The 26,767-nt window shown below is 39.0% G+C and overlaps 3 protein-coding genes across 6 annotated transcripts in view; 1 reads left to right on the top strand and 2 right to left on the bottom strand.

The window, feature by feature from the left end:
• Positions 1 to 3,761, bottom strand: part of LOC117296380 (mitogen-activated protein kinase kinase kinase 15-like) — a 45,535-nt gene extending 41,774 nt beyond the window's left edge. For all 4 annotated transcript variants that reach the window (XM_033779262.1, XM_033779264.1, XM_033779265.1 and 1 more), the window contains exons 1-3: positions 2,956 to 3,761; positions 2,083 to 2,300; positions 109 to 184 (exon numbers count right to left, since the gene is read on the bottom strand). In XM_033779262.1, the coding sequence (XP_033635153.1) occupies positions 109 to 184; positions 2,083 to 2,300; positions 2,956 to 3,507 (846 nt within the window). In that variant the 5' untranslated portion in view covers positions 3,508 to 3,761. The remainder of the gene's footprint in view (positions 1 to 108; positions 185 to 2,082; positions 2,301 to 2,955) is intronic.
• Positions 3,762 to 3,801: 40 nt separating this feature from the next.
• LOC117296381 (pyruvate dehydrogenase E1 component subunit alpha, mitochondrial-like) lies at positions 3,802 to 11,143 on the top strand. The gene is made up of 9 exons (XM_033779266.1): positions 3,802 to 3,940; positions 4,502 to 4,570; positions 5,455 to 5,628; positions 6,088 to 6,214; positions 7,125 to 7,216; positions 7,802 to 8,050; positions 8,530 to 8,601; positions 9,317 to 9,493; positions 10,502 to 11,143. Exons 1-9 carry the CDS (start codon positions 3,890 to 3,892, stop codon positions 10,673 to 10,675), a joined length of 1,185 nt encoding a protein of 394 aa, XP_033635157.1. The 5' UTR covers positions 3,802 to 3,889; the 3' UTR covers positions 10,676 to 11,143.
• Positions 11,144 to 16,839: 5,696 nt separating this feature from the next.
• On the bottom strand, positions 16,840 to 26,754 carry LOC117296933. Its single transcript, XM_033780040.1, has 5 exons — positions 26,636 to 26,754; positions 20,381 to 20,473; positions 19,267 to 19,479; positions 18,375 to 18,557; positions 16,840 to 17,368 (listed from the first exon to the last, which is right to left on the bottom strand). The coding sequence occupies exons 1-5, from the start codon at positions 26,661 to 26,663 to the stop codon at positions 17,250 to 17,252; spliced, it is 636 nt and encodes a 211-aa protein (XP_033635931.1). The 5' UTR covers positions 26,664 to 26,754; the 3' UTR covers positions 16,840 to 17,249.
• Positions 26,755 to 26,767: the final 13 nt, after the last annotated feature.

Genomic DNA, 26,767 nt, shown 5'->3' with positions numbered 1-26,767 from the left:
CACAAAAGGCAATCCAAGTCTGGACGTTTCTTAAATAGTTTTTTTGTTGTTGTGTTTTTTGTTTAGTTCAATCGGAAGCCAGGGTATTAATCTTAAAAATTGTCTTACCTTTCCCAACTCTGCCCCTTTGTATTTGGTGCGAGCTTTTCGTATGTCGCTCAGAAGTACCTCTCTGGCATTGCTCCTGTAATATCACAAGAAGTCAACAAATTCAGATCAAAAACACCAGAATAAAATAACTAAAATCAATAGTTTTCTGTTTAATTCTCTCTATAGGTACACAGTGTGACTTTGGTCATGCTCCGAATAACTTTACATGCTTGAGAGAGATTGTCTTATAGACCTTTATCACAGTGCAGCCATCTTGAATTTCTCTCATTGATATCAATGTTACCAAACCGAGGCTGGAAGAAAAAAATAGTCTGGTTCCTAATTGCAAGATGATTATTAGCATGCATTATTGTTATTCAATACGAGGAACATGACCAAGATGGAGGAAGTATGATAAAGGTCTAATTGTCTTTGAAGATACAATAAATGTAAACTTAATGTCTGTGATTATTGTTTTGTGTTACATGTATAAATACAAATTATATCAGAGAAAATATTGAATTGGGTATTGTAAACTTGTGTGTACTGTCACTGCAGCCAGCAATGTGTTGGCCTTTTGCCTTATTCCACACCATGTTTAGTGACTGTGATGTGCTAATATTATTGTGTGCGATTGATTGGAGGATTAAAATCAATTTGAGTGCAGGAGATCATTTTATATTATAGACGTCGACGAATGGATTTCGCTGTTCAGTGTTTCAATTATTGATCACCTTTTTTAATTAGACGTCTGGCCTCATACCTAGGCCTCTAATTATTCTTTCGGGGAAATCGGCCAACACAACTTCAGGCCTTGAATTTCGCTCTTGACGAGCCACAGCAATTTCTTTCTGTTAATTGGCACTTTTATTCATGAGGAAAATGTACTTTTGTAACTTGGAACTTTGCAAAAGGCACCACGGCCATGACAGCGAAAGCATACCATGAAAATAGACCGATCCACTAGGCTCCGCCCACAGCACACGTGTGAGCAAGAACACGTGAGCCACTCCTATGCCATTCTGCACAACTCTGCCATGCGTGCCAACCATACGCGCACGCATGTCGGACCCTAATTTGTCAGACTTTTGGTTGCGCAATGGGTTGTGAATGGTCAATACGTAATGGGGCGGGGCTTAATGGATCGATCTATTGCTGTGGGTGCCCAGGGGTTATTTCAAGGCCTGCAACTGGAATCAAATTGAGGCTTGCAGGCCTGGAATTTCATCTCTGAAAGGACAAGGCCATTTTGATTGTGCAAAGTGCACCTGTATTGGTAAATCAAAGTCTATAGCCCCTTTCACACGAGAGCAATTTAGCAAGGGTCCCTTGCTAAATTGTAGCATGGTTGTAAGATTTTACAAAATGTAACCTTGTGTGAAAGGACAATAATTTTTGGAGTGTCCACGGTCCCTCGTCAAATCTTGTCCAACATTGCTACATTTTGTCGGAGGTCCGGACCTAAGACAAAATCTTACACTAGCGGAAGTTTTGACCAAGGACGTGGGCTACATCATCGTGTGAAAGGAATCCTTGTTTATTGAACGACGTCCTAGGTGAAAATGCCCATACAGCGCATGCTATTGTGGGTGCTATCTTGTCCAACTAAGGTGATCAGGATTACCAATTCGTCATAGCACTCTCATGTCGCACAAGGGTTGTTAGTTTTTTAACTTTGCAGTGGGAAAGCTCACAAAAACAGTCACACACGGTGATAACAAATAAACAATCCACGCCCGTAAATGTTGTAGCAAGGGACCCTGGCTACATTTTGGCCGTGTGAAAAGGGCTTAAGGGAAACTTTTGAAAGGGTACTAAGGCCGAGACCAAGGGTAATGGAGGCTACTAGAACTATGAGGTTTGTTCCGTTATTGAAGACCATGGAGACGATAGCCGATCGAACCTCATAGTTCTAGCAGTAAAAGGAGGCCATAACATCCATGGCCTATATGTAATTCCAGGCCTGGTCTCTTACATTATTGAAGACTTTACCTGTTGGATATGTGGACCTCTTCAAGTATTTTCTGCAGGCGCTCTGTTAGGGGTGGACACAACTGCTGCAGCAGCGCAGCATCCTGCATCACGGTGCCTGTAGGGTCGGGACGATTGCGACTGGAGTTTGGTCGTACACACGCCACGTCACATACATAGCAGGTGCCGTTGTTGATCTTGTATGGGATGAACAAGTAACCTGAACTGTGGCAGGATTGCTACAAAGGGATAGAGGTTGAAAACAGCATAACTTACATGAACAACAATTCATGGTGGAGCAAAGGGAAGATGGGGTTATGGGGGCAACATGATTTTAACAGTAGACCTTTTCCAGGCCTGGAATTTCAGCTTTGTGAGGGCTAGGCCATTTTCATTTTTTAAAGGGCACATCCACTGAAAACTCTTTTAAAGTTTTAAACTTTAAAGTCTGTACGAATAATTAGTTTTTTACCCTTACACCGATGTACAATATAGAACACCTTTTTAAAGAAGAAAACTCAAAAAGTGGAAATAAAGATCAACTTCATTAAAAAAATAACAAACATTCAGAAAGAAAGTTGCGGCTGGTTATGGAATTTTATTCCTGTATAGACTAAATTTTAAAACAATTACCATGAAAAAAATTACAATAAAAAATGGGCAGGAAAACAGGGAAAATTGTTGCGAATATTAATATTGATTGGCACTCAATCAAGCTTTTGTACAAACATGACAAATGGAAAAGTTTCTGTATCCTGCCACCACATTTTCATCCGTTTATTATTTAGTTTACTCCAAATGGAAAATAGGGTGAAAAAGTAGTGGCAGATAGATTTATAAGAAAGGTAAACACATGGTAAAGAAAGTTTTCAATTTATTTTCTCCCAAACTTACTGTTAATGAATTTGTTGTATCTGGATCAGCATCATCGTTAAACAGCACCATATTCCGCTCCATCCCAAAACTTTCCCTCACTCCAAGATGATAAAACAGAGTTCGTTGCTGAACCTGGACAGTCATGTCAACCACCACAATATCTGCCCCGTAAAACATGTCCAAAACCTGGGTCTCTCCGAAGTCCAACTTCTCAAAAGCAACTCGGTTGAGCTTGGTGGCCGGGGCATTCTTGCAGGCCGACTTGAGGCATTCATACGCCTTGTTGCAGGCATTCCTCGGGCTTTGGCAGCTGAACACGCAGACAACCTCAGTGGAGATTGTGCTTGCGTTGCTCCCGTGACTTTTCTGGCTGTTGTTCGACATATTTTCATTACTGACGAGGGCTGTTGTTGTTGTTTGGTCGGCGTTGTTTTTCGGTTTCACCGCCTCCGAATTCACGTTTTTCGGCTGCCTGAACCAGCCGCTTAAAAACCGTAGGGCGATGTTGCTTCGTATCCGCTCACAACCTACCTTGAGTTTCTGTGGACATTTGCTGCCTTTCGCTGTCATTTAATGTATAACTGAGCCTCTGGGTTGAAAGGGTAAAGATAAGGAAAGTTCAGATGATAAACTGATAAACTCTCTCTCAATTTTTACTCAGCTCCATTTTCTCGTACTTGACTGCCGTAATTTGTTAATCATTCACATCGATCCATGTTGTATATCAATCCCCGCTGATGATGCACAGAATCGCTTGGATAGTTGTGAAAATTAAGCCTTTTCTGCAACTTCGCTCCCAAATTCGAGCAACGAAACACACAAGGTTGTGGGAAATCATCAGATTATTTAGGTCATACGAGGTCAGAGGTCATTGAGGCCGGCGAACGGATTGACGAAAGTGAAATTCTTGTAACTTTTTTAGGGGTAATTTATTGACTTTGATTGCTGAATTATGTTTTCTGTTGTATTCCGGAGAATGGGGAATGTTTCCTCCCGCTCATCGGTAAGTTATAATGACTGAATGGTTGTTAATACTTGATACATAATATAAATAAACTGTGTTGGAACTGATTTGTTTTCCTTTTCGTTTCATCATCATCATCATCATCTAAATCTGTGGATATTTATTATTTTCTTATCAGAACATTTATGATTTATTAGGACCAAACATATCCGTTTAGCGAGGCAATTGATTTATACTATGCCAATCCTCAAGTCAGGCTCAGGGACAGGGCAAAACAAAATTGGAAAATTCCACAAGTTTTTAAAGAATAAATAAAATGGGCAAAAAACAAAATAATCCTGCCTGATGCTTCATTCAAGTTTATGGTTGAAAATTTAATCATAAAGATTTTGTACAAAAACAGTACAAAAAAAGACTTGGACTTATTTACTTTTTTTCTATGGTGAGTGCACTCATAGAAATTTTTATTAAATAAGACCAACAAGTCTTCTTTTTGTGGAAAGAGTTTTGAAATCTATATTAATATAGGCTACGCCTAATATTAATATTTTATAATAATCAATAATATTAATTAATATGTGATTATTTGTCTTTCATTAGAGTGGAATCCGGGTTGCAGCTAGCCGTCATTTAAGCAGTGAGCAAACAGAGGCTTCCTTTCCTGTTCTTGTAAGTGGAAAGTTCTAGACTTTTAAAACAGTCAAACACAACCAGTTCTGATCTGCCTTGGTTGATAAATAATATTCCTAGAACTATGTGGTTCGTTCTGCTATCATCTCCACAAATACTTACTTGAACTTACTTGAAACCACCGACGCCATCACACAACTGGGGAGGAGACGGTGGTTCTGGTTACTGGGGCAGACAGCTTAGATAAGCTTATGTAGAGCCCCCCGACGTTCTTGAGGAATTTATCCACATGTCCCTTGAAAATGTTCACACTTGAAGCTTCAATTGCCTTTCGAGGGAGAATGTTCCAGTAGTTGACCACTCTCTGGCTAAACCAGAACTTCCTGAGGTTGAGGATGGATCTTGATTTGTACAGTTTAAGTTGGTGACCCCTGTGCTGCACGGTTGACAAATCAAAGAAGTGTTCAGGGTTCAAGCCCTCAAGGCCCCTGAGTATCTTAAAGGTCTCGATAAGATCTCCTCGCAGCCTCCTGCACTCCAGGGTGGTCAATTTCACTTCCCTGAGTCTGTGAACGTAGTCTAGGTGAGATAGACCTCCAATCATTCGCAATGCTCTCTTTGATAGCAGAGCGAACCTCGTTCGTGGAGACAATAGCGGAATAAACCTCTTATAGTTGTAGGAGTAAGCTGATGAATAATGATAATAATAGTAACATTTATACAATGTACAGAGCACATACATTACATTATCCATTGATTAGCTAGTTCTCAAGGCGCACTCTACAAGAAATCTTCACAACATAAAGCAACAAGGATTAAGGGATTAACCTCAGTGTTTCTGGTTTCCCCAACCCATCCCTCAACAATTGTTAGATTAATTGATGTACTGATGCCTATTTGTCATCTTGCTGTTTTTTTCACAGGACTACAAACTCCATAAGCTTGAGTCTGGTCCCTCTTCGGAAGTGACAGTCACCAGAGAAGATGCTCTGAAGTACTATCGCCAGATGCAGGTCATCAGACGTCTTGAGACGGCAGCTGGTAATCTCTACAAGTCCAAGGAGGTCCGAGGCTTCTGTCATCTATACTCTGGCCAGGTACTACATTAGGTTGACATCTGGGCCCAGTTTCATGGCGCTGCTTGCCGCAGAATTCTGCGCTTACGACCACGATTCCCCGCTTACGTGCAAGCCAAAATTCCCAGCTAACCCATGAAATATGCTTGCTGAAAGCACAGTATTGCCTGCTTTCGTAAGCGCCGATGCCTTGCTTACAGTAAGCAGAGCCATGAAATTGGGCCCCGTTGGGATGTTTCTCCGGCCTCAAACATACTGAATTGCAACATCTGGGGGGTTCCGGATGTAGAATAATGGGGAACACAGGCCCAGAAACCATGAAACCATACTTTAAGCAACTGTCATATACGTCAATTGTCATCTCTACCCTGTTCAACATTTTGTGACTTCAAACCTTAACTCTTCATTTCAACTCTGATTCTTGGTTTACTACATGTGTCTAATGTCATCTAAACCTAATGTAATCTTAACCTTTTGCAGGAGGCCTGCGCAGTTGGCATTGTAGCCGCCATGAAGAAAGATGACGCAGTGATAACAGCGTACAGGGCTCATGGCTGGACATACCTCATGGGCGTACCTGTAGGGGGAATACTGGGTGAACTGACAGGTAGGATGGGAAGGGATTGGGCGTTGTTTGGGCGTACCTCATTGGCGTACCAGTACACTGTAGGTGGAATACTGGGTGAACTGACAGGTAGGATGGGAAGGGGTTGGGCGTGGTTTAGGCATACCTCATATGGGCGTTCCTGTAGGGGGAATAATGGGTGAACTGACAGGTAGGATGGGAAAGGGTTGGGCGTGGTTTGGGCGTACCTCATATGGGCGTTCCTGTAGGGGGCATACTGGGGAACTGACAGGTAGGATTGGAAGGGGTTGTCGTGGTTTGGGCGTACCTCATTGGCGTACCTGTAGGGGGCATACTGGGTGAACTGATAGGTAGGATTGGAAGGGGTTGTCGTGGTTTGGGCGTACCTCATTGGCGTACCTGTAGGGGGAATACTGGGTGAACTGACAGGTAGGATGGGAAAGGGTTGGGCGTGGTTTAGGCATACCTCATATGGGCGTACCTGTAGGGGGCATACTGGGTGAACTGACAGGTAGGATTGGAAGGGATTGGGTGTGGTTTAGGCATACCTCATATGGGCGTTCCTGTAGGGGGCATACTGGGTGAACTGACAGGTAGGATGGGAGGGGGTTATGGGCGTGGTTTGGTGGTAGGCATGGTAGGTGTGGCGTTGATATCCCCTTGCTGGAGCTTTGCCAAGTTCCCGTGTCAAGTACAACATATTGGTTGATTTTGGAGGATTGAGGCAGTAGGTGAAACCAGACGATGAAATCAAAGCTTAAGATTCTGCCTGCCGATGTGTGCACGCATTGTGTTTTGCATAAATTTGAATAAGGAGTCAGTGTCAGTTCGTCAAGCGTAGCCCAGCGCGAAGTGTGTGCACACAGGCGGGAAGATCTCAATAGAGGGCGGTTTAGATGTTAACAAGTGTCACTTAATCTCTCTACTCTAGGTCGTCGGACAGGCTGTGCTAAAGGCAAGGGAGGCTCGATGCACATGTACACTAAGAACTTCTACGGTGGAAACGGCATTGTCGGAGCACAGGTTAGTCAGAGATAAATAGATGTTACAGTCTGGTTAGGGTTCTGGTAGTACCATGTGTAAATCTCTTTTGAGTAGTGTTGGGTCTGGGAAGAACTGGTTATTGACAACTCGATGTTTCAATCAGTATGCTCTGATAGTCTTCAGGAGGAGGCTTGAATTTGTTTCTGGATGCTGCTTAAGCACTGCCTTGGAGATGGACTGGTAAAAGCAGCATCCAGCAACAGAGTCCAGCATCCTCCTGAAGACCATCAGAGCCAGAGCATACTGATCGCAACCACCAAATTTTCTCAGGACTACGACATTCAACAGAGATTGCCCCATGGTGCTACCTCAAACCTCGCCTTATTATATTTCCACCATGCAAAGTTTCAAAAATTGGTTTATGGGCAAAAAAACAAATAATGATGTTTTTCTCAAATGCAAAGTTTAAATTTATTAAGATTAGACATCTTGTAAGCACCACCAAAGTTGAAGTCAGACAATGGAAATACTGCAACCTAGCATCTTCTAAATTCCTTTGTGACTGTTGTCTCTTTAAACAATTTTTGTCATTTTTTAATCATAAAAATGTTTGCTTTACAACAGGTACCTTTAGGAGCAGGAATCGCAACGGCCCTAAAGTACAGCGGCAGCGACAACCTCTGCGTATCGCTCTACGGGGACGGCGCAGCAAACCAGGGTCAAATCTTCGAGTCATACAACATCGCCAAACTGTGGGAACTCCCCTGTATATTCGTCTGTGAGAATAATAAGTACGGCATGGGGACAGCGGTGGAGAGAGCAGCGGCGTCTACTGATTACTACACACGCGGGGATTATGTGCCTGGAATCTGGGTCAGTTATTATGGAGCTTAGCCCCTTTAGTGTCTTGTGCTACCTCACTTCACCCAGTCCCAATTTCATAAAGCTGCTAAGCAGAAAATACTGCTTAGCAAATTTATTTGCTAAGCAAAAATGAGTGGTGCACCAATTTACACTTTCTAGAATTGTGGCTGGTGACCAGTTTCTGTTAAGCAAGATTTTTCCGTGCTTAGCAAGTTTTTATGCTTACAGGCTTAAATTGGGCCCTAGTCCCAATTTCATGGCTCTGCCCAGGAACTGCTTTTACTTAAGTAAAAATTTGTGCTCGTCACTATCACAATTGAGATCGCAAACCGCAAATCCATCGCACCGATTTTGCGTTTCACCATTGCAATAAAATAAAAACAAAAATTAAGTTTTTGTGCAAGGCTAGAGTAGTATGCTTATTACTATTCTTGACCCCTCATGCAATTATTTCATGTATTAAACAGAGTAACTGTTCTTGTTAACAGGTTGATGGGATGGATGTACTTGCAGTTAGAGAAGCTACAAAATACGCCGCCGATTATTGCAGATCAGGAAAGGTAATCGCTCACTTCTTTTACACTGATAGATTTTTATGCCCCAAACGGCAAAGAAAGCTGAAGGAGCATACTAGGTTTTGTCTTTTTGTGTGTGTGTATGTGATTGCAAGCATTGTCCAATCTATGACTCAAGAGGGACTTTTTAACAAATTACTCTAAACTTGGTTTGTGGGTTGGTCTTGGGATACCCCCCCTGAAGCCTATTGTTTTTAGACCTCCTACGCCAATTGTCAATGTCATTATGGCTAAAAAAGAAGAGACATTGTCCAAGCGATAATTCAAAATTGACATTAATCTCAGCAGGGCAGTGTATTCGTCGACATACGGTTCTTGCTAGAATGAGTTGTTGCAGGTTTTTTTCTACTATCTTTTTAAGATTTGTCTTAAACGTAATTGAAAAAACTACAAAGTCATAAACGGAAGTAAAAAATTCCACAGAGCTGTTGCACTGAAAATATTGCTAGCATTTTATGTTCATCATCATTCGGCAGAGACTTGCGTCCGTGGCTGCCTCATCCTCAAATTGTAATGGGGCGCACTCCTGGAGTCGCCGCCATCACCTGTTCTCTTACAATCGCTGCTCTTCTCAGCTCTCCTACACTTCTACCACTCCACTTTGTCACATATTCAGTGCAGCTTTAGGGCGACCCCTGCCTCGAATTGTACCCTTATTTATGTTACTTCATCTTTTCACATTCTCCGTCCCCCTCCCCAGGGTCCCTTGGTCATGGAGGTAGAGACCTACAGGTACAGTGGACACAGTATGAGTGACCCGGGTACGAGCTACCGTACTCGCGACGAGGTGCAGGAAATCCGCCAACAGAGGGATCCCATCACAAACTTCAGAGATAGGATGACCTCCAGTGGACTCGCCACAGCTCAAGAACTAAAGGTGATTGTCACTCCAACAAATGGTTACATTTTACTTAATTTTGTATGTTATTCTTGTAGTTGGGGATACAAAATTATACTATAGTGGGTTTTTGTTTATTATAATATTCCAAAATAGTAGTTGTTTTTTCTTTGTTCAACCCCAAATCATTTAACATTTACCCAGTCAGTTTCTTTGCCTTGATTTTTTTTTTTGATACCTGAAATAAAAAGTTGCATCCCCTTAAGCATGTTAAGTTTATATAACACCCAAGCAGATCCTTGCCATTTGATTGGAGGATTGTCCGTCACGTGATAGCAAATAAAAGTACCATTGCACGCTGAGTCACTCACCGTGCTTTTTCGTTCCATCCGAAAAGTACCATTGCACGCTGGCAGCGTGCAATGGTACTTTTCGGATGGAACGAAAAAGCTGAGTAAAAACATCACTGCGTGCGCGTGTCTTTGGTAACGCAGCAGGTGTTACTGCAAGAAGGCATAGTAAAATTACTAGCATTCGGCTGCTACAGTTGAAATTGTTTGTTTTGAAAGTTGTATCTTTCAATCAAAATGACAAAGTTCTACTTGGATGTTATATAAAACAAATAATGAATGTTTTTCATTCGTGCAATGGTGCGAATATGTTCATTCGTTGAAAGCTGGAATGTTCCATTCAACTCGGCTCCGCCTCGTTGAATAGAACATTCCATCTTTCAACACATGAACATATTCGCACCATTGCACTCATAAACATTCATTATGTGTATACTATTTCCTGGCTGCTGCTTCCCAGGTTGTTTCAAAAGCTTATGTGTGACCCCTGGCTACAGGGAAGTTAACAGGTGCATGGCTTCTGACTGGCACCCCAAAATCAGTTGGTTAAGTGTCAAGACTATTGGTCTCCAACCCACACTCTGCTGATCAGAAATACCAGAGCTTGAGATCGGTGCTCTAAGCCGCTATGACACACCACATATTTTGAAATAAAATTAACACATTTTTTCTCCACCCATTTTGATTTTATTCTTAGGCTGTTGACCTCGGGGTCAGGGCGGAAATCGACGAAGCCAACAATAAAGCCAAGGCCGATCCCGAACTACCAGTTACTGAAGCGTTCACCGATATCTACAGCAACAACGCTCCATTTCTAGTCCGAGGTGTTGACCCCTATTCGTACCACCCATCCCACGTGCAAAAAACATAAACTGTTAAAACATAACGTGTAAAAATAGTACATAAAGCTGTATTAAGCCCGGTCCATACTTCCTGCGAATGCGATAAATTAGGCCCGGTCCAAACTTCCTGCGAATGCGATATGAATTTTGACGTCACAACTTCGCAACCGTTGAACTGAGTCTAACATGTCTAACTCCTGCATAAAAATTCAATGCGAAAACAGTGATGTGATGTCAAAATTCGCTTAGCATTTGTAGGAAGCATGAGCTGGGCATTTTTACGGGGAGAACGCTGTGGGTCACAGTGCTAGGCAATTGAGTGGGTACCTTTGGTGTCATTAATACCAGAAAGATATTGTCATAATAATCCATTGTAATCGGAGTGGGCTTAATTATAAAGGTGTGATGTGTCATGATGATCAGGTCTGGAATTTCACTGAGGACATGGCCCTCTGTTGCCCTGGTCTTGGCCCTTCAACAGTTTCCCAATTCACCCAATTCACCTGACGTCATCATCAGAATAATCTTGGATGCGCCATACTGGTGAGCAGTGCTACTCTGTGCGTTATTCAGTGAAGTGTTCATTTTAGGCGACGCAGCGTTTACAAGTAAACCAAGTAAACCTGTTGGCCACCAAAATGGTGAGCGTGGCACAGTCGCCGCGTGTCACGTGCGTGCAAGGGGTCAATAGACTTTCAAAGATGTTTTCAGTGTTTTTGTATGCTTATACCATATTCCCTTCAAGCAAAGTTGGCAGACTCCCACAAGGGGAAATAAACACCAAGCTGGCAACAGACAATCTGTCTCGTACAAACATTGGTTGAACGTCTATGATTATAGAACGTCTATGATTAATTGCACAAATCAAGAATTTGTGATTCAAACTAGACGACATACACATGTACTTCTCATCACTGTAAAATGTGGTTGGCTTGGTCGGAATCGAACCTACAACTTTATGATTGCAAGCCCTGAAGTCTAACCACTGAACCATGATTTTCTAATGTAAGTGCCCTTTGCACAATGAAAATGGCCTTGCCCTCTCAAAGATGAAATTCCAGTCATGCATGATCATAATTGCTAAGTTTTTATAAAGTTTTTTAATCTTTGGTATAAATAGAGGAAAGTATAAGTACTCAATGTTACTTAGTCAATGGAACTTAAAACTGAAGTGGGAAGATATGGGCTCAATTCCAATTTCCATAGAGCTACTAAACCATCTCAGCTACCCTTAGCTACGTTTGGAGTATACAGCATGTGCTACCAAGTATGTAGCGCACAACGCTAAGTCAATCACAAGAACCATCTCTGCCCTCACTGGTACATTTAGTTGTAATCTAATGCTCTTTCAGCCATAGGCTGTTTTTAGTTTGTACACCAAATTGTGTTTTGAAAAAAATGGATATGATTAAAACAAATTATTTATTAAGAAGTTAATTACTTTTTGCCATTTGTTTGTGTTATTTCCATGTTGTTGTCCTAAAGATTTAATCTGTTGGGGGCTAAGTGGTCTAGTGTTAATTGAATTCAAGTTATGATGGCAATTGGTCTTTGGGTTCGAATCCAATTCATAGTCCTTTTGTTAAGGTGCCCACTTTAGAGCAGAACTGGTCCCAATCTTGAGGCTCTACTAACAGGAAATACTGCGCTTTTGGTGCCCTAGGAGTGCACAAAACGATTGTCAATAAGAGCAGAATTCATGAAATTGAAAGTGGACTCTGACATTCTACTTCAAATTTCCAATTTTGTTTTGCCCTCAAAAAAGATAAGGAAAATTGATAACCAATTAGCATGAAAAACCTATTAGAGCCTATTCCATGATTAGGTCATCCCTTGTTCTTGATTCATTTTTCCTGAGTACATACCGAATACATACAAATTACATGTATGTTCATTTTTATTACTGTTAAGTTCTGTTACCAACATAAACGACCAGCAGCCAACTTCACAAAACTTTATGCTGCTGCGTAAGTCCACTTACGCAATGGTAAAGTTGCGCCACTAATTCATGGTCGAGTTCAGTCAATTTCACGAAAGTTACACTATGTCTAAGGAAGCACAAGTCTGAAAGTTGCGCCAGAAAAATTTCGCAACTTACACACTCAGTTTTGATGGCGTAAGTCAGCATTTTATTGCGCAAGTTAATAAACTGCCATCGGAATAAGAATGGAATAAGAAAAAACAAGCAGTCAAACACAAGATCTTTATAGGTTTCTATGAAAACAAATTGTTATTTGATGTCAACATCTTTCTACAAAAATATAATACAACTGTAACAATTTCAAATTGTTTCATATATATTACAACATTTCTATGAACACAGCTGTGCACAGCAGAACTGTAAAAGGGATTTGTTATGTTATTTGTTAAAGCCATTATACACTTTCGGTAAACAGTATTGTCCAAGTCCCACACTTCGTGTATCACAACTTATATATAAAATAACACACCTGTGAAAATTTAGGCTCAATCGGTCATCGGAGTCGGGAGAGAATAACGGGAAAACCCACTCATGTTTCCGCGCTTTTCGCCGTGTCATGACATGTGTTTAAAATAAATCCGTAATTCTCGCTATCGAGAGTCGATATTGTTTTAATGTTTTCTCAAAAAGTAAAGCATTTCATGGAACAATATTTGAAGAGAAGTCTTTTACCATTACCTTCTGTAAACCCTGTAAATTATTTGTAAATCTGTGAACTTTTTTCTTTTTTTCTGTACCGAAAGTGTATTATGGCTTAAATGCAACATCAAAACTTCTCTCTGGTTTTGAGTGCTTTTTAGATTAAATTTAAATTAACAAGTAGGGGACAGGAATTTCAAATCCAATTGAAGCCAGCAGCCGAGTCTGGTGTTTGTTTTTGAACAAGCAAACAAATATAGTTTTCATATCTAATTCTCCCAGAACAATTCACTAACTGATCAAATACGAAAATTAAGAAACTACAGTTAGGAGGCTCACTAGCAGGTCTTCACAAGAGCATAGATTGATCGCAAGTGTGAAGCGATCTAAGATTAGAACAATCAAGCAGATCCAAAAACTAAAGATTCACTTTGCCTTTAAAGGCAGTGGACACTATTGGTAGTTACTCAAAATAATTATTAGCGTAAAAAACCTTTCTTGGTGACGAGTAATAGGGAGAGGTTGATGGTATAAAACATTGTGAGAGATGGCTCCCAAAGTTTTCGAGAAAGAAGTAATTTTCCATGAATTTGATTTCGAGACCTCAATTTTAAAACTTGAGGTCTCGAAATCAACTATCTAAACGCACACAACTTCGTGTAACAAGGGTATTTTTTCTTTCATTATCATCTCGCAAGTTTGATGACCGATTGAGCTCAAACTTTCACAGGTTTGTTATTTTATGCATTTGTTGAGATACGCCAACTGTGAAGGCTAGTCTTTGACAATTACCAATAGTGTCCACTGCCTTTAAGATAAATCTTAATGCTTTGTGAAATCAAGCCAGGTCTCTCTAATTCAGTTTTTAATTTCTTTAAAACACAATTACTATTTTTTTTTTTTTGTGAATCAAATGATGCACTGCATATATGAAACGTATTCAATAAACCTCAACTAGAAAATACATGTATACAATCAAGTGTGCGTATCAAAGTGTATTAAAAGGCAACTGTGAATTGCTGATATTATACACTCATCAGGCACACATAGTTACCCGTTCTCTGCCGAACAGTTTTCCACTAAGCCTTTGCTTAAAAGGTATTCCCCTGGTCTCCCTAATTGCCCTGGTCTTGGCTTTGGTGCCCCTCCGAAACTTCCAAAAGACTCTATGATTTTCCCATAGGGAAAACATTTATAAAAATCCCCCTTTATACAAACAATCTATTTATATTCCTTTCATATAAAACAGTTTATTTTACCTACATGTACATGTACATGTAGTGTGTTTTTACAAAAAACATGTGAACACTTGATAACTATAATACTGAGTCAGTAAACCAAGAGCCAAACGATCACAGCACACAAGAAAAAGATAAATTTTGAGTTGTTTTTAAAACTACTGGGATACACCAAGTGAGAATACTGGCCTTTTACAATTACCAAAGGTGTCCAGTACATTTAAGGTAATTTAAATTAATGACTAGTTTTTTGTACAGCGTTGCTGGATTTATCTCCAAAAGCATTTTTGAAAACGACCTTTTAGACATGTTAGAGAGTTCATATTTGCTTCAAATAGCAGCTTTTGAAAGGTTCAACCCTGGCAATGAACTTATCCCTGCTTGCTTTGGCAACATAATCCACTGTCGCAGTATTGGGTTTGTTTACCTCGTTAGCGTACCAGAGGAGATCAAACAAACTGGTATCCATGCATGAACGGCATGGTTACCAAACACCACAGATCGGGGTTTCTGCTCCTTGATATTTCAACCAGTGAACAATGGAGAGTTTGTTGTGGCATGCGACGACGCCAAATATGCATGTTCTTGTATTACGTGGACTGTTTGGTTTGGTCTGTTTTGAGCTTGACTGGGTAAAGGTTATTACTTAACGTTTTCTTTTGACCAGGAACTAGTAGGCCTATAGCCTCCACCTTGGGCAGTCTCATGTTAAATTTGCATCAGGGGTAAGGAATATTAATTTTGGTTTTTACCCTTAACTCCTCTACACCGATGTGTGTTAGCACTGTGTACTCTTTCAAGAGTTCTGTGACAAAAAATCACAGCATTTTACTCAGGTGGGATTCGAACCCATGACATTTGCAATTCTAGAGCAGTGTCTTACGACAGACCACCAAGATTGCCCAGCAGCTACGTTTAAGTTGCAAACAAATACTTAGGTCTGCCTTCCTCCATGCTTATAGCTCTGTGAAGCTGTTCTTTGTTAACCAATTTCATTAATAAATCTTTGTATGAAAGACGATACATAGTAATTTCACTATTAAAAGTTTCCCTGGGTGGCAGATCTACTGTCCTAAAATATTTATCACAAATGTACACAGTAAAAATATATCACAAAAAGGTACACAAGAACAATGAGAGAACCACTGTAGATGTCTGAAAGAAATCTAAAACAATTCTATTTACAGGGAATGATTTCAAAAAAAATAAAATCTAAAATTAATATGATATGAATAAACCACAAACACACAGCAAGCACAATTAATATAAATTAATTAAATATAAACACAATTTGAAAGAAAATTCATATTAGAATTATATACAGATATACAACAATGATCTCTAATTGTTTTGTCAACTGCAAATAAAATAAAAACGCAGATTAAAGGCAGAGGACAGTATTGGTAATAACTCAAAATATTTATTAGCATAAAACTTTACTTGGTAATGAGTAATGGGGAGCTGTTGATAGCATACATGTAAAACATTGTGAGAAACGGCTCCCTCTGAAGTAACATAGTTTTTGAGAAAGAAGTAATAGTCCACGAATTTGATTTTGAGACCTCAAAGTTAAATTCTGAGGTCTCGAAATCAAGCATCTGAAAGCACACAACTTCGTGTGACAAGGGTGTTTTTTCTTTCACTATTTATTATCTCGCAACTTCGACGACCAATTGAGCTCAAATTTTCACAGGTTTGTTATTTTATGCATGTTAAGATACACCAAGTGAGAAGACTGGTCTTTGACAATTACCAATAATGTCCAGTGTCTTTAAGAGGGTCATCATGATCTAAGCAGGCCAGTGTCTCGACCTATGCAGCTAGCTACTGCATGTCCAACAATTACCATGCAATAATAACCAAGGACCTTTGCTATGGGGAAATCATTATTCTCATGCTAACAACGAAGATGGTGTTTAGTGAATAAACAAGGGACATTGGTCAAAGTCTGGTCTACATACCACCAAGGACCTCTGTTATAGTGAAAGGGCCTTTTGGGGCAAATCAGAATAGTCAATTTTTTTTATATTTTCTTTTTTTTTTGGGGGGGGGGTTTGATTTTTTTTTTTTACCTACCCCAAATTTAAACTTACAGGGTTTGAAGATAATGGTAGTGGAAAGCTTCCCTTCAAATATTACTTACTGGGGGGCTGTAGTTTTTTGAGAAATGAGTAAAACAATGTCATGAAAGTACGTTTGTAAATGATTTAAATAATTTTCGTCTCATGAGAGGAAAATTATTTTCATGACATTGTTTTACTCAGTTCCCAAAAACTACAGCACCTCAGCACGTAGTATTTTCAGGGAAGCTTTCTACTATCATTATCTTCAAACTGTGTAAGTTTAGTGTAAATCTGTGGACATTGTGTTTTTTGTCCTACAAAAGTTACATAGACCCTTTAAATCTGTACTCTGAAGACAGAAGTAATGCCTCAATTGAACCAGATATTTTAAAAAGAATTAACTAGAAACTGAATCTTGATTTTCGGTCATTTCTTTTGGCCCACTCACCCACAATTTTAAACATTGACAATTCTGAATGGCCCCAAGGATACATCATATCAAGCCACCATAAAATTAGGCCAGCAACGCATTAAGCTAGCAAATTACAGGTGAAAACAAAAATAATAACAGGGGCTATATTGTTGCAAATCACTCATTGCAAATCTCTGAATCAAGCGATTTTCATAACACTATCTCACAGCGCCAAATACTTTTTAGACTTTCAAACTTTTCAAGCTGCTGTCAGAAACTCGGCCACTGTTTCCCGCTTCCGGATGATGAGGTTCGGTTACTGCTGAGCTGTGAGGAACTGTTGCCGAATTGACCCGGTTTATTCATGCCTAATTGTGCTGCTTTACCCACTGCGAAAAAAGCGGAAACAGTGTCAATAATCAAATAACAATTATTCAAAGTGGATAATTATTTACTTATTTATTCATATATTTGCAACCACAGGACAATATAAAGTTTGGTTTGATTAAAATACAAGCGCTAACAACACATGGACGCATTCTACAATAAAAACATTACTAAAACCTAAATTGAAGCAAGCATTAGAGGGAAGATTCAATCAAACTCAGCATAGAAATAATACGGTAAGGTAACATAACCATTTTGCTGACCTTTCTATAATAATAATAATAATAATAATTTGCATTTTTAATGCGCTAATCATTCTTAAGCATAGATACAGTGTAAAGAATGTAAAATGACAATTCATGCAATAAGGGAGAACATACAAAGATTTACAGTCGAAAGCAAAACAACTATTATTAGAAAGAAATTGTTACTACTACATCTTGAAAAGGTGAGTTTTCTGAGGTTAAAATAATTAGAAAGAACATTTAAGTACAACACAAGAAATACACTAGAATTATGATGACTTGGAACCTATAAAATTCAAAAATCAATTTAGGAGTAGATCAAGGGATTAAACAAGAACAACAAGAAACATCAAAGGCAAAGATATTTGAAATATGGGTAAATGAGGAGAAAAAATCAAAAGAATATAATAATATTACTCTTTTAATAAAATGCTCATGACAGGCAATGAAAATAGATCAAAGGACTTATCAATAACCAAACAAACATACAAACCCAATAATACCAACAACAATGACCCAAAGAGTTCACAACAAAGTCAAGTATCTAATGTCTCTTCCTTTAGTCTCAACCATATGACATACATTTACGTATGAACCCATAAGTTGGTGTAAGAAGTGGGACTAGATTATAAAATTGTATACCCACAGGCATGACAGGTTCATATGTACGTTCCCATGCACGAATAGGAGGTGCCCAAATTTCAAAACATGCTCCCTCAAACAAATTTGCAATTGAAATCAGCAGCCATTCCATGATCCTTACCTCCTCCCCCTGGGATCCTCCCTGGGTTTGATCCTCCGTGAGTTGTTTCTCCATATCTACTGAGATTATGATTCCCTCCTACACTAGACGAAGTCAGCATCGGGAACGAGGTACCGGTGTTGACCGCCTCCGGCTGGGAATACGAGTAGCCCGCCCTCTGTTGATTCAGCGAGAAGCTTTTTGCTGCGTAGTGGAAGTGATATTAATCTAGTTAAAACATGATAGTAGGAAAGCCTGATCTGGAAAAGCAAACTTCACGTACTAGCCAAAATACATGTAATTCATAGCACTGCTAACCATTACCACATAAAAAGGCATGCTAACCTTCAAGTTAGCGTGAAAATGAATGACGTAACAATGTAAATCCACGGTTAGAGCGCAATATGGCCGCCCAATTTGCTTGCTAACCTGTGAAACACGCTTGCACCTTAGCAAATGTTTCTTCAACAAAAATCTTGAAACTTTCTTGATTACCAGTAATGGGGAGAGGTCAATGGTATAAAACTTTGTGAGAAAAAGCTCCCTCTGAAGTGACGCAGTTTTCGAGAAAGAATTAATTTTCCACGAAATTGATTTCGAGACCTCAAGTTTAGAATTTGAGGTCTTGAAATCAAGCATCAGAAAGCACACAACTTCGTGTGACAAGGGTTTTTTTTTTTTGCATTATTATCTCGCAACTTCGACGACCGATTGAGCTCAAATTTTCACAGGGTTGTCATTTTACGCATACACTGTACATTGTATGTTGAGGAACACCAACTGTGAAGAATAGTCTTTGACAATTACCAATAGTGTCCACTGTCTTTAAGCAGCGCTATGAAATTTAACCCTGGCTTCCTCACAACCAGAATTAATGTACATATAAAATAAAATAAATAAGAGAGCAACTTACTAGTACCAGCTTGCCCCGTGGAGTTGAAACCGGGTGTTGATCTCAACTCCTCAAATGATTTTAGTGAGTTGTGTTGGCCGTGGCGGGAGTAGAACCCCGACCCAGAGGGGGGAGCCTGAACCGTGTTCCCCTCTGGTTTTAACAGACCTCCTTCCAGTGAGACATTCTTGCGGATGCTCCACGTGTCGTTCAGCACACTGAGCTCTTTGGTTTCTGAAATGGTACAAGTTATATCACGTTAGCCAAAGTTGGTTAAAGACACTGGCCACAATGGCGCATCCAATATTATTCTGATGATGATGTCAGGTGAATTGGGTCAATAGTGAAAGTGCTATCCCCTCCCTCACTCGCATTTTAAACGGTGCCTAGCTGTTTTTGATTTTGTTACGTTTTTTTGTACCATGGTTATTTCATGGCATTCCTAAATTTTTTAGAATACGTCGTTCGCTGCTTATAGGCAAAAAAAAACAATAAAGCAATACAGAATGCTCAAAATTGCACAGAGGGCTCAAACAACCCCTCGTGACCAATCAGAATGGATAAACTGTCCTAGGTATTGAATATTCATTCATAAATAAGTAAGACAGTTTATCCATTCTGATTGGTCACGAGGGGTTGTTTGAACGGTTGATATAACACCAGTAAAAAGTGTTGAAACATGGGCGTGACACGCGAGCTTGCACCTGTGCTTATAAGACAGTTTCTTCATTCCTATTGGTCGAGAGCAACGGCTGGAACAGTTGTGCCACATCACGCGATACGCGCGACGCGCACAGCAATCTCCTTATAAGGAGTTGTTTACCCGAGGGCCTTACCATTTCATTGCTGGAGGGGTGTTGCGTTGAAAGAAATCATTGAACAATTATAATGTTTGACCAAAAAGTGTTGATGTTTTTTTACCGAAAAGGTATTTATGAATGGGAATCAAAGTGTGTTGAATCGGTTTTCAACTAGTGGTTTAAACCCGCCGAGGCCTGGTTCTTGATAATTTACCTCGACTTCGTCTTCGCCACACATTGATTCCTTATTATAAATTGTCATAATTGTACATCTTACCTGTTATTGGTTTTGCTAAGGCTATTGTATCCCATTCGTCATTCCTTGTACATCTTACCTGTTATTGGTTTTGCTAAGGCTATTGTATCCCATTCGTCATTCCTTGTGTTGCTTTTAGTTGTCTTTGAACCTGTGTAGCCGAACCGCTTCACTGCAAACAAATAAAATGAAATGAAATTTGTAACTAATATTTAATTAAAAACTGTACACATTAATACCTTGTATAGTTTCATGCACGCAGCTAAGGGAAACAATACAATGCATGCCATGGATTTTCCCATGCACAAATTAGTGCATATTAGCGCAAATAAGCACATAACTGAAGGCCGATTAGGTAAACACACACAAAATGCAGGCTAAGATAAGAATGCAGAAATTTTGCTGAACACGAGCATTGAGACAGATTGGCAACAATTTTTTTTTTCCACAATTTTTTTTTTAAATGCTCCCCCGATTGTACGGTAAGAGCTTGTAGAGCAAAACATAAACATTGAAGTTAAAAATCATTCTTGGATCCTGTTTCAAAATACATGCTTTGCAGCCAAACTAGAAAAAACTTGGGTCCATAATTTCCCTGAAAAACCTCTGGAGAACCCTGTATACAAAAAACCAATAAGAGGTAAATTAATTCAAGCACCATTTTTACTTGGACTCGTCATCTCATCCATTCAGACGTCTGCCAATGTGGAGTCAAGGTTTTAAAAAAAGAACATCCAAGACTCCGAAAAGGAGCAGCGAAGAACTAGACTGTTGATAAACGTGAATCCAAATTCCGCAGAAAGACTTTTCTAAATTATGAGACTTAACAAATTACCAGCCTCTGGTACAGCCACAAGAAAAAATGTCTCCTGAATAAAAACAAAATAAGCAGCACTGAAACATGCCGTTAAATAATTCAGCACAGTTTGACATCACGCCAGAGTAATGACAGCTACGGATTATGACATGCTGAGTGCAATGTAATGCCTCATTTAAGAACAATTAATGCAGTACACGTGGTTTATGTACTCCAGATGGATCCTACTATGTAGCTGTGCATATTTTGCGCATGAGTGGCAGAACCCAATCTACCAGTGTTCTATCAAGGCTATTGTTCGAGAATAAACCTGAGCACGACACGTCATGATTACGTGTGTGCCAGTCAATCTCATTCACCAAGTCCTAACGTTCCCCTACCCTGTTCTAAAATGAACGTCAAAACATACGTACGACATACACCATCACTGATCACAACCTTTATTGTGAAAACTGTACTGTACACTGTACCGATAAATCAAACATTCCATAACCGATATATGATCAAGGTGCACTGGTCCGATGCACAGCCGCAGCAACCACCTGTATAGCAGGTTGTTTGTGGTTGCCGGGAGATGCAACTCCATTGCCATGGAGACCGGTCAAGTTCATGGAGCATGCATCCACATAATCAATCAATAGGGTCATTAGCGTGTTTACACAATCACAATGAAGTTTGAAGACTATAATAGATTCATTTTGTAATCACCTGATAATAATTGACACGTAGCGCCCAATTAATGCAAATCAACATCTGAAATGCTAATCCCTATGACATGTACATGTATGAGTCTGACATTTTACACAATAAGGCCTACCTTTGATACATGTAGTTACTCCAAAAACATCATTCTTGTCAAATATTAAAAGTAAACATCCAATGTCTAAAAGGTGAGGTGTACTATTTTTTATTATTTTTTATTATTATCGTGAAAAGCCCTTGTTGATGGATACACAAACTCTCTATTCAGAAAAATAGGAACTTATTTATTGAATGTACAAGAGCTGTCCAAGATGATCTATAGACTTTTACAGACTTCTCTGGCTATTTAAATACAAAAATTGCTGAAAACAGGGCTCAAATTTTACATTGGACCGAGGCCAGTGATTTCAGTCAGTCAGGCGACAACCATGCTACAATTTAGCAAGGGACCCTTGTTAAAGTAATCTCATGTGAAAGGGCCTTCACACTACACAATATCTGATAAAAGGCTACACCTTCCACCCCACTTTAATGGCTTCATAAGAACCTGGGTGTATATTCTTTACAATTAACCCAATCCATGAAACAGGTAAGGATTGACAAACCCCTATACTCGCCATTCACATTTAAATGTTAACCTAACATAGCTGGGCCATCACAACCTCTATCTCCATGGATAGGCGTTGATCCTTGGCAAACAAACCACCATCAGCTTTAAATGGGTTTCCACTTTTATTGCAAGTGGTCAACAGAAGATGGATCAATGCAAATACTGTCTAGCATGTACAGATTGGCATGTAGGGACGTTTCTTATTGAATTGGAGCAGTGCTCTTATCCTATTATGTTCCCATGATTTCAACAACCATAATTATGGCCTACTGTACAGCGCCAAAACCCAGTGTTAAATTTTAGGGGGCACAAGCCATGATTGTATTTCAATCCGTGATTGTATCTCAAAAATTTGTATAAAATTGTGTGCAATTTGAACATCTGTAGGCCTAATTTTTTTAATTTATACATCAATGTACAGCCAGGTGCTGATGACAAACCAGACAACCAGTTTGAAAGGAAAAACTCTGACTGATATCCTATGACACTTGTCACTGTCAGCCATGATCGTACAATGTATTGTCTGACAATTGTCATCAAGGGGTGAAACCTCAGTGCACATAATCTCATCAGGCAGTCAGGTACATGGTAAGACAGGATTAGAGAAATTTACACATGGCGCATTTAGACCATAAAAGTGGTCTTTTCTATAGATGCTTAGACCAACAAATCCTCTGTTATGGTAACTGGATCGTGGTAACAATCAGGAACTTTAACAAAAGCAAGACAGTTCTTTTCAGAAGCAGTCTCCTCAATTCGCAGTAATGCATCAGGTACATGTAGACCTATAGTATAAGACAAGTTCTTAAAAGAATATTTAATCTACCAAGCAACAGAACCATGGTTTCCAAATAAAATAATTTACTACACCAAACTATGTAAAAATTACTTTGCAGCCATGCATTTTTTTTATTTCAGTTTTTTTAGTTCTTAGTTGAAAATTATTATTATTTTTTTTAGATGATAGAAACAATGATATTATAAATGAATTGCTGCAGTCAGGGCATACTTTTGAAAAAATGATGTCGTCAGACAGTAGGGCTATATCATCTGCGAAGTCTAGGTCAGAGAGGGTCACTGGGCCAATTCTTCTAGACTTTCTTGGAGTGATGGTGAAGCCTAGATCCTCGTGTTCTTTGAGGGCTTGTCTCAGGGCGTAGTCAAGTACAATGATGAATAAAAATGGAGCCAGCGTGTCGCCTTGCAGAACTCTTGCCAAGATTTCGAACACATCGCTTTCTCCGTCCGGCATGTCCGGGGTCACGATTTTGGCAGTGGTATTGATGCACATGGCTTAGTGTACGTGTACATACTTTTAAAACTAAATTTTAAAAAGCCTCAAGACCATGGAAAGTTAAAAACACTTCATAAAATTCAAACATGGCCAGGGGACCATGCATGTCAAGGATGGAACACCAACCTGCAATTCATGGCATTCAAAAGAAAATCACTAGATTGCAATGCCCGGTGGCGCAACGACCGAGAGAACGTCAATACAACCAATAACACACCAAGGTGGCGTTGAAGTGGGGAAACAGAAAACAAAGTCAGACATCATTGTTCACAAAGGGAGAAAGAAATCCATTGATTGATCTGCAGATTGCAAATCCCCAATCAAGATATTGACTATTGGTGATGGTTTGAGGAGGGTCTTTTCACAGGGGATGAAAACGCACGGGTGATTTTGGGATGATAGAAAAAAATTGTACTTTTACACCCTGATGTTCTATAAAAACTATACAGAAATTGTCTCATATAGCACAGTTCTAGTATACACTTTCAAACATATTTTTTCACCAAACTGAGATTAAACTTCAGAACTCAACACCTAGTGAATAATAATAACAATAAAGACTAATGCACACATATCCACCCTGCTGAGTGTTCAAGGTGCAGTAAATCCAAAACAAACAAAAGAAAACAGACACAACAAAATTAGTCCTTGAAAACCTGTGACAAACACATTTAAGATAAGTTTTGAGATTTGAATTTGATGGTACAAAGACAAGATCTACAGTAAGATTAAGTGGTAGAGAGTTCCAAACGTGATGTGTTGCTAAAGAATAGTAGTTCTTTTTAGGACAAAATCAATCTTAGAGCATCCTGTAAGTCATGTACATGTATACATGTACATTTTATACTGTATACTGACTGAAATTAACAAATTTTTAAGAGAACTACAGTATCTATGAGTTCATGCATGTAAACAATTGAATAATTGGTAATTATTGTTTCCAAATTTGGTTTTAAAATTTTACTACTGTATGAACACATGTGTAAACAGTTGAAACAACCCGATGATGTTGTCATGCATGTCATGTATTTTATAAGAAACTGAAAAAATGTATAATAAAGAATGGAATTTAATAAAATAAAACAATTCTCAGATGAGATCTCAAATTAAATTTGGGAAGAAAAAATGAGTGGATTAAGCTTATGTATTATGCCTAATAAAATAATATTAATAATACAGAAATTAACTAAAATAATAAATCCTGTCAAAAACATGACATTTCCAAAACTCATTTTTAATTAAAGTAGGTGCACCATCGTGTTTGGTACATCACCATAATCACTTAAATAATACAATGTAGTTTATGGAGGCAGATTGACACTTGGGTAAAATGTATCTGTAAAACCGATGCCACGCAAGTTTTTCACAATAAAAATAAAATAATCACAACAAATAAAAAAACAAAAAAGGCACAGTACCAGTAGGTTAAAAAGTAAAAACTAAATTGAATTTCCACCTCAATGATAAGGCCAAACAAAAAATAAATACTAGTTGATCGTCCCCTCCCTCATCCTTTTTTTTGAGACCGCATCCTCTTTTTTTTTCTTTTCTTTTTTACTTGTGTCTTTTCAAAAAGACAAACTTTCTGTGTGGATTTCTCACTAATGTTTTATGAACTTGTACTATCCTGGTGTCATGTGTTTTCAGTAGGATAACAGGAAAATTGTTCACAATCAAAAACTAAATATATTTTTTTCAAATCATCTATCCAATTTTTTAAATATAACACTTTCACTTCATGGTGTGTTGAAATTTTTAAAGTTTTGGTTTTACATTGCGAGAGACAGTCCGCCATTAACAGTGCTTATGCATGCACGACATTGGAGCAACGTCATATGTTTTCACACAGCTTTCATTGGTTGGTATTTTATTGAATATTCAGAAGCTAGTATGGCGTGCAAAATAAATCAAAAATAGTATTCAATTACTACTTAACAAATTTAATTACATTTTTGTCCCAAGGCATTATGGCTACTATATTAGAATCCAGAGATATCATAAGGCATGAAAGTAAAACACCCCACCCCCCTTGATGCACTCACACTTCATAACAATCCATTTTCCCCCATTTCAGACCAGTAATGTTTGGTTTCAGGAGATAAGAAACCAAATCTTTGATATTTTCTCTTTAATGTAGACTTAATATTTATTACGCTTATGGGAATTTATAACAGTTATGCAGTAAATAAATAAAAAAAATTGTTGTCATTTTCGCTTAAAATATTTTAATATTTTCCCCACATTTGCACACCATAGAATCCCAAATAGTAACCACCTCATGTGATCCATCAAGTGACTAAAGCAGAATGAAACTCAATCTAGCAGATAGTAATTTTGTTTTGAACTTTCGAGGTTGGATGATGTTTCTTTGACTCATTTGAATGTTGGCATAATAATGCACTAGTGATTAGTACCAAAAGTCAATCATTTTTTTATAAATGTTTGAACATAACCAACAACAGGAAACTTTATTCTCAGCATGATTAAGCCTGATGAAAATACAGACCGTGAGTAAACTGCATAGCTTCTGTCAAGAGTGCAGCTTGCACAATTTCGCGGTAAACGGGAATCAAAGTTGGGGACCGAAAAATATGAGGGTCGATAACGTATGACGCTACGATATATTGTATATAAAGTAAGTGGTGACTTTAAACTGAAGAATTGGTGGCCAGTTTGAATTAAAATGCTTATTGGCACCTCCATTGTAAAGAAAATACGAGTTTCCAATGACCGGCACGACTGGTCACCCCCTCTCGCCCACGACAACACCTGTCCCATCCAGCCGTCACATCCAGCCGTCCCCCCCCCCCCTTTCCAAAATCCGTAAAGTCTCATTATAATTTTGGGTCCGATTTACAATGATTAAAAAACACCCTGTTACAATAAGATATGACAGAGACAAAGTCCATACCAGATTTGAAGTCTCCTTGGTCCCTCATCCTGAGTGAAACTTCACGGAATCATGTTGAAACTGTGACCTTACGGGGTTATTTTCCAGTCCAAAATTAGACACGATCGTCAGTAACTCAATTTGTTAGCCATG

The sequence above is a fragment of the Asterias rubens genome, chromosome 11 (assembly GCF_902459465.1).
Source record: "Asterias rubens chromosome 11, eAstRub1.3, whole genome shotgun sequence".
NCBI lineage: Eukaryota > Metazoa > Echinodermata > Asteroidea > Forcipulatida > Asteriidae > Asterias > Asterias rubens.
Note: the sequence above shows the minus strand (reverse complement) of the source record. Positions and strands in the feature narration are given on the sequence as shown.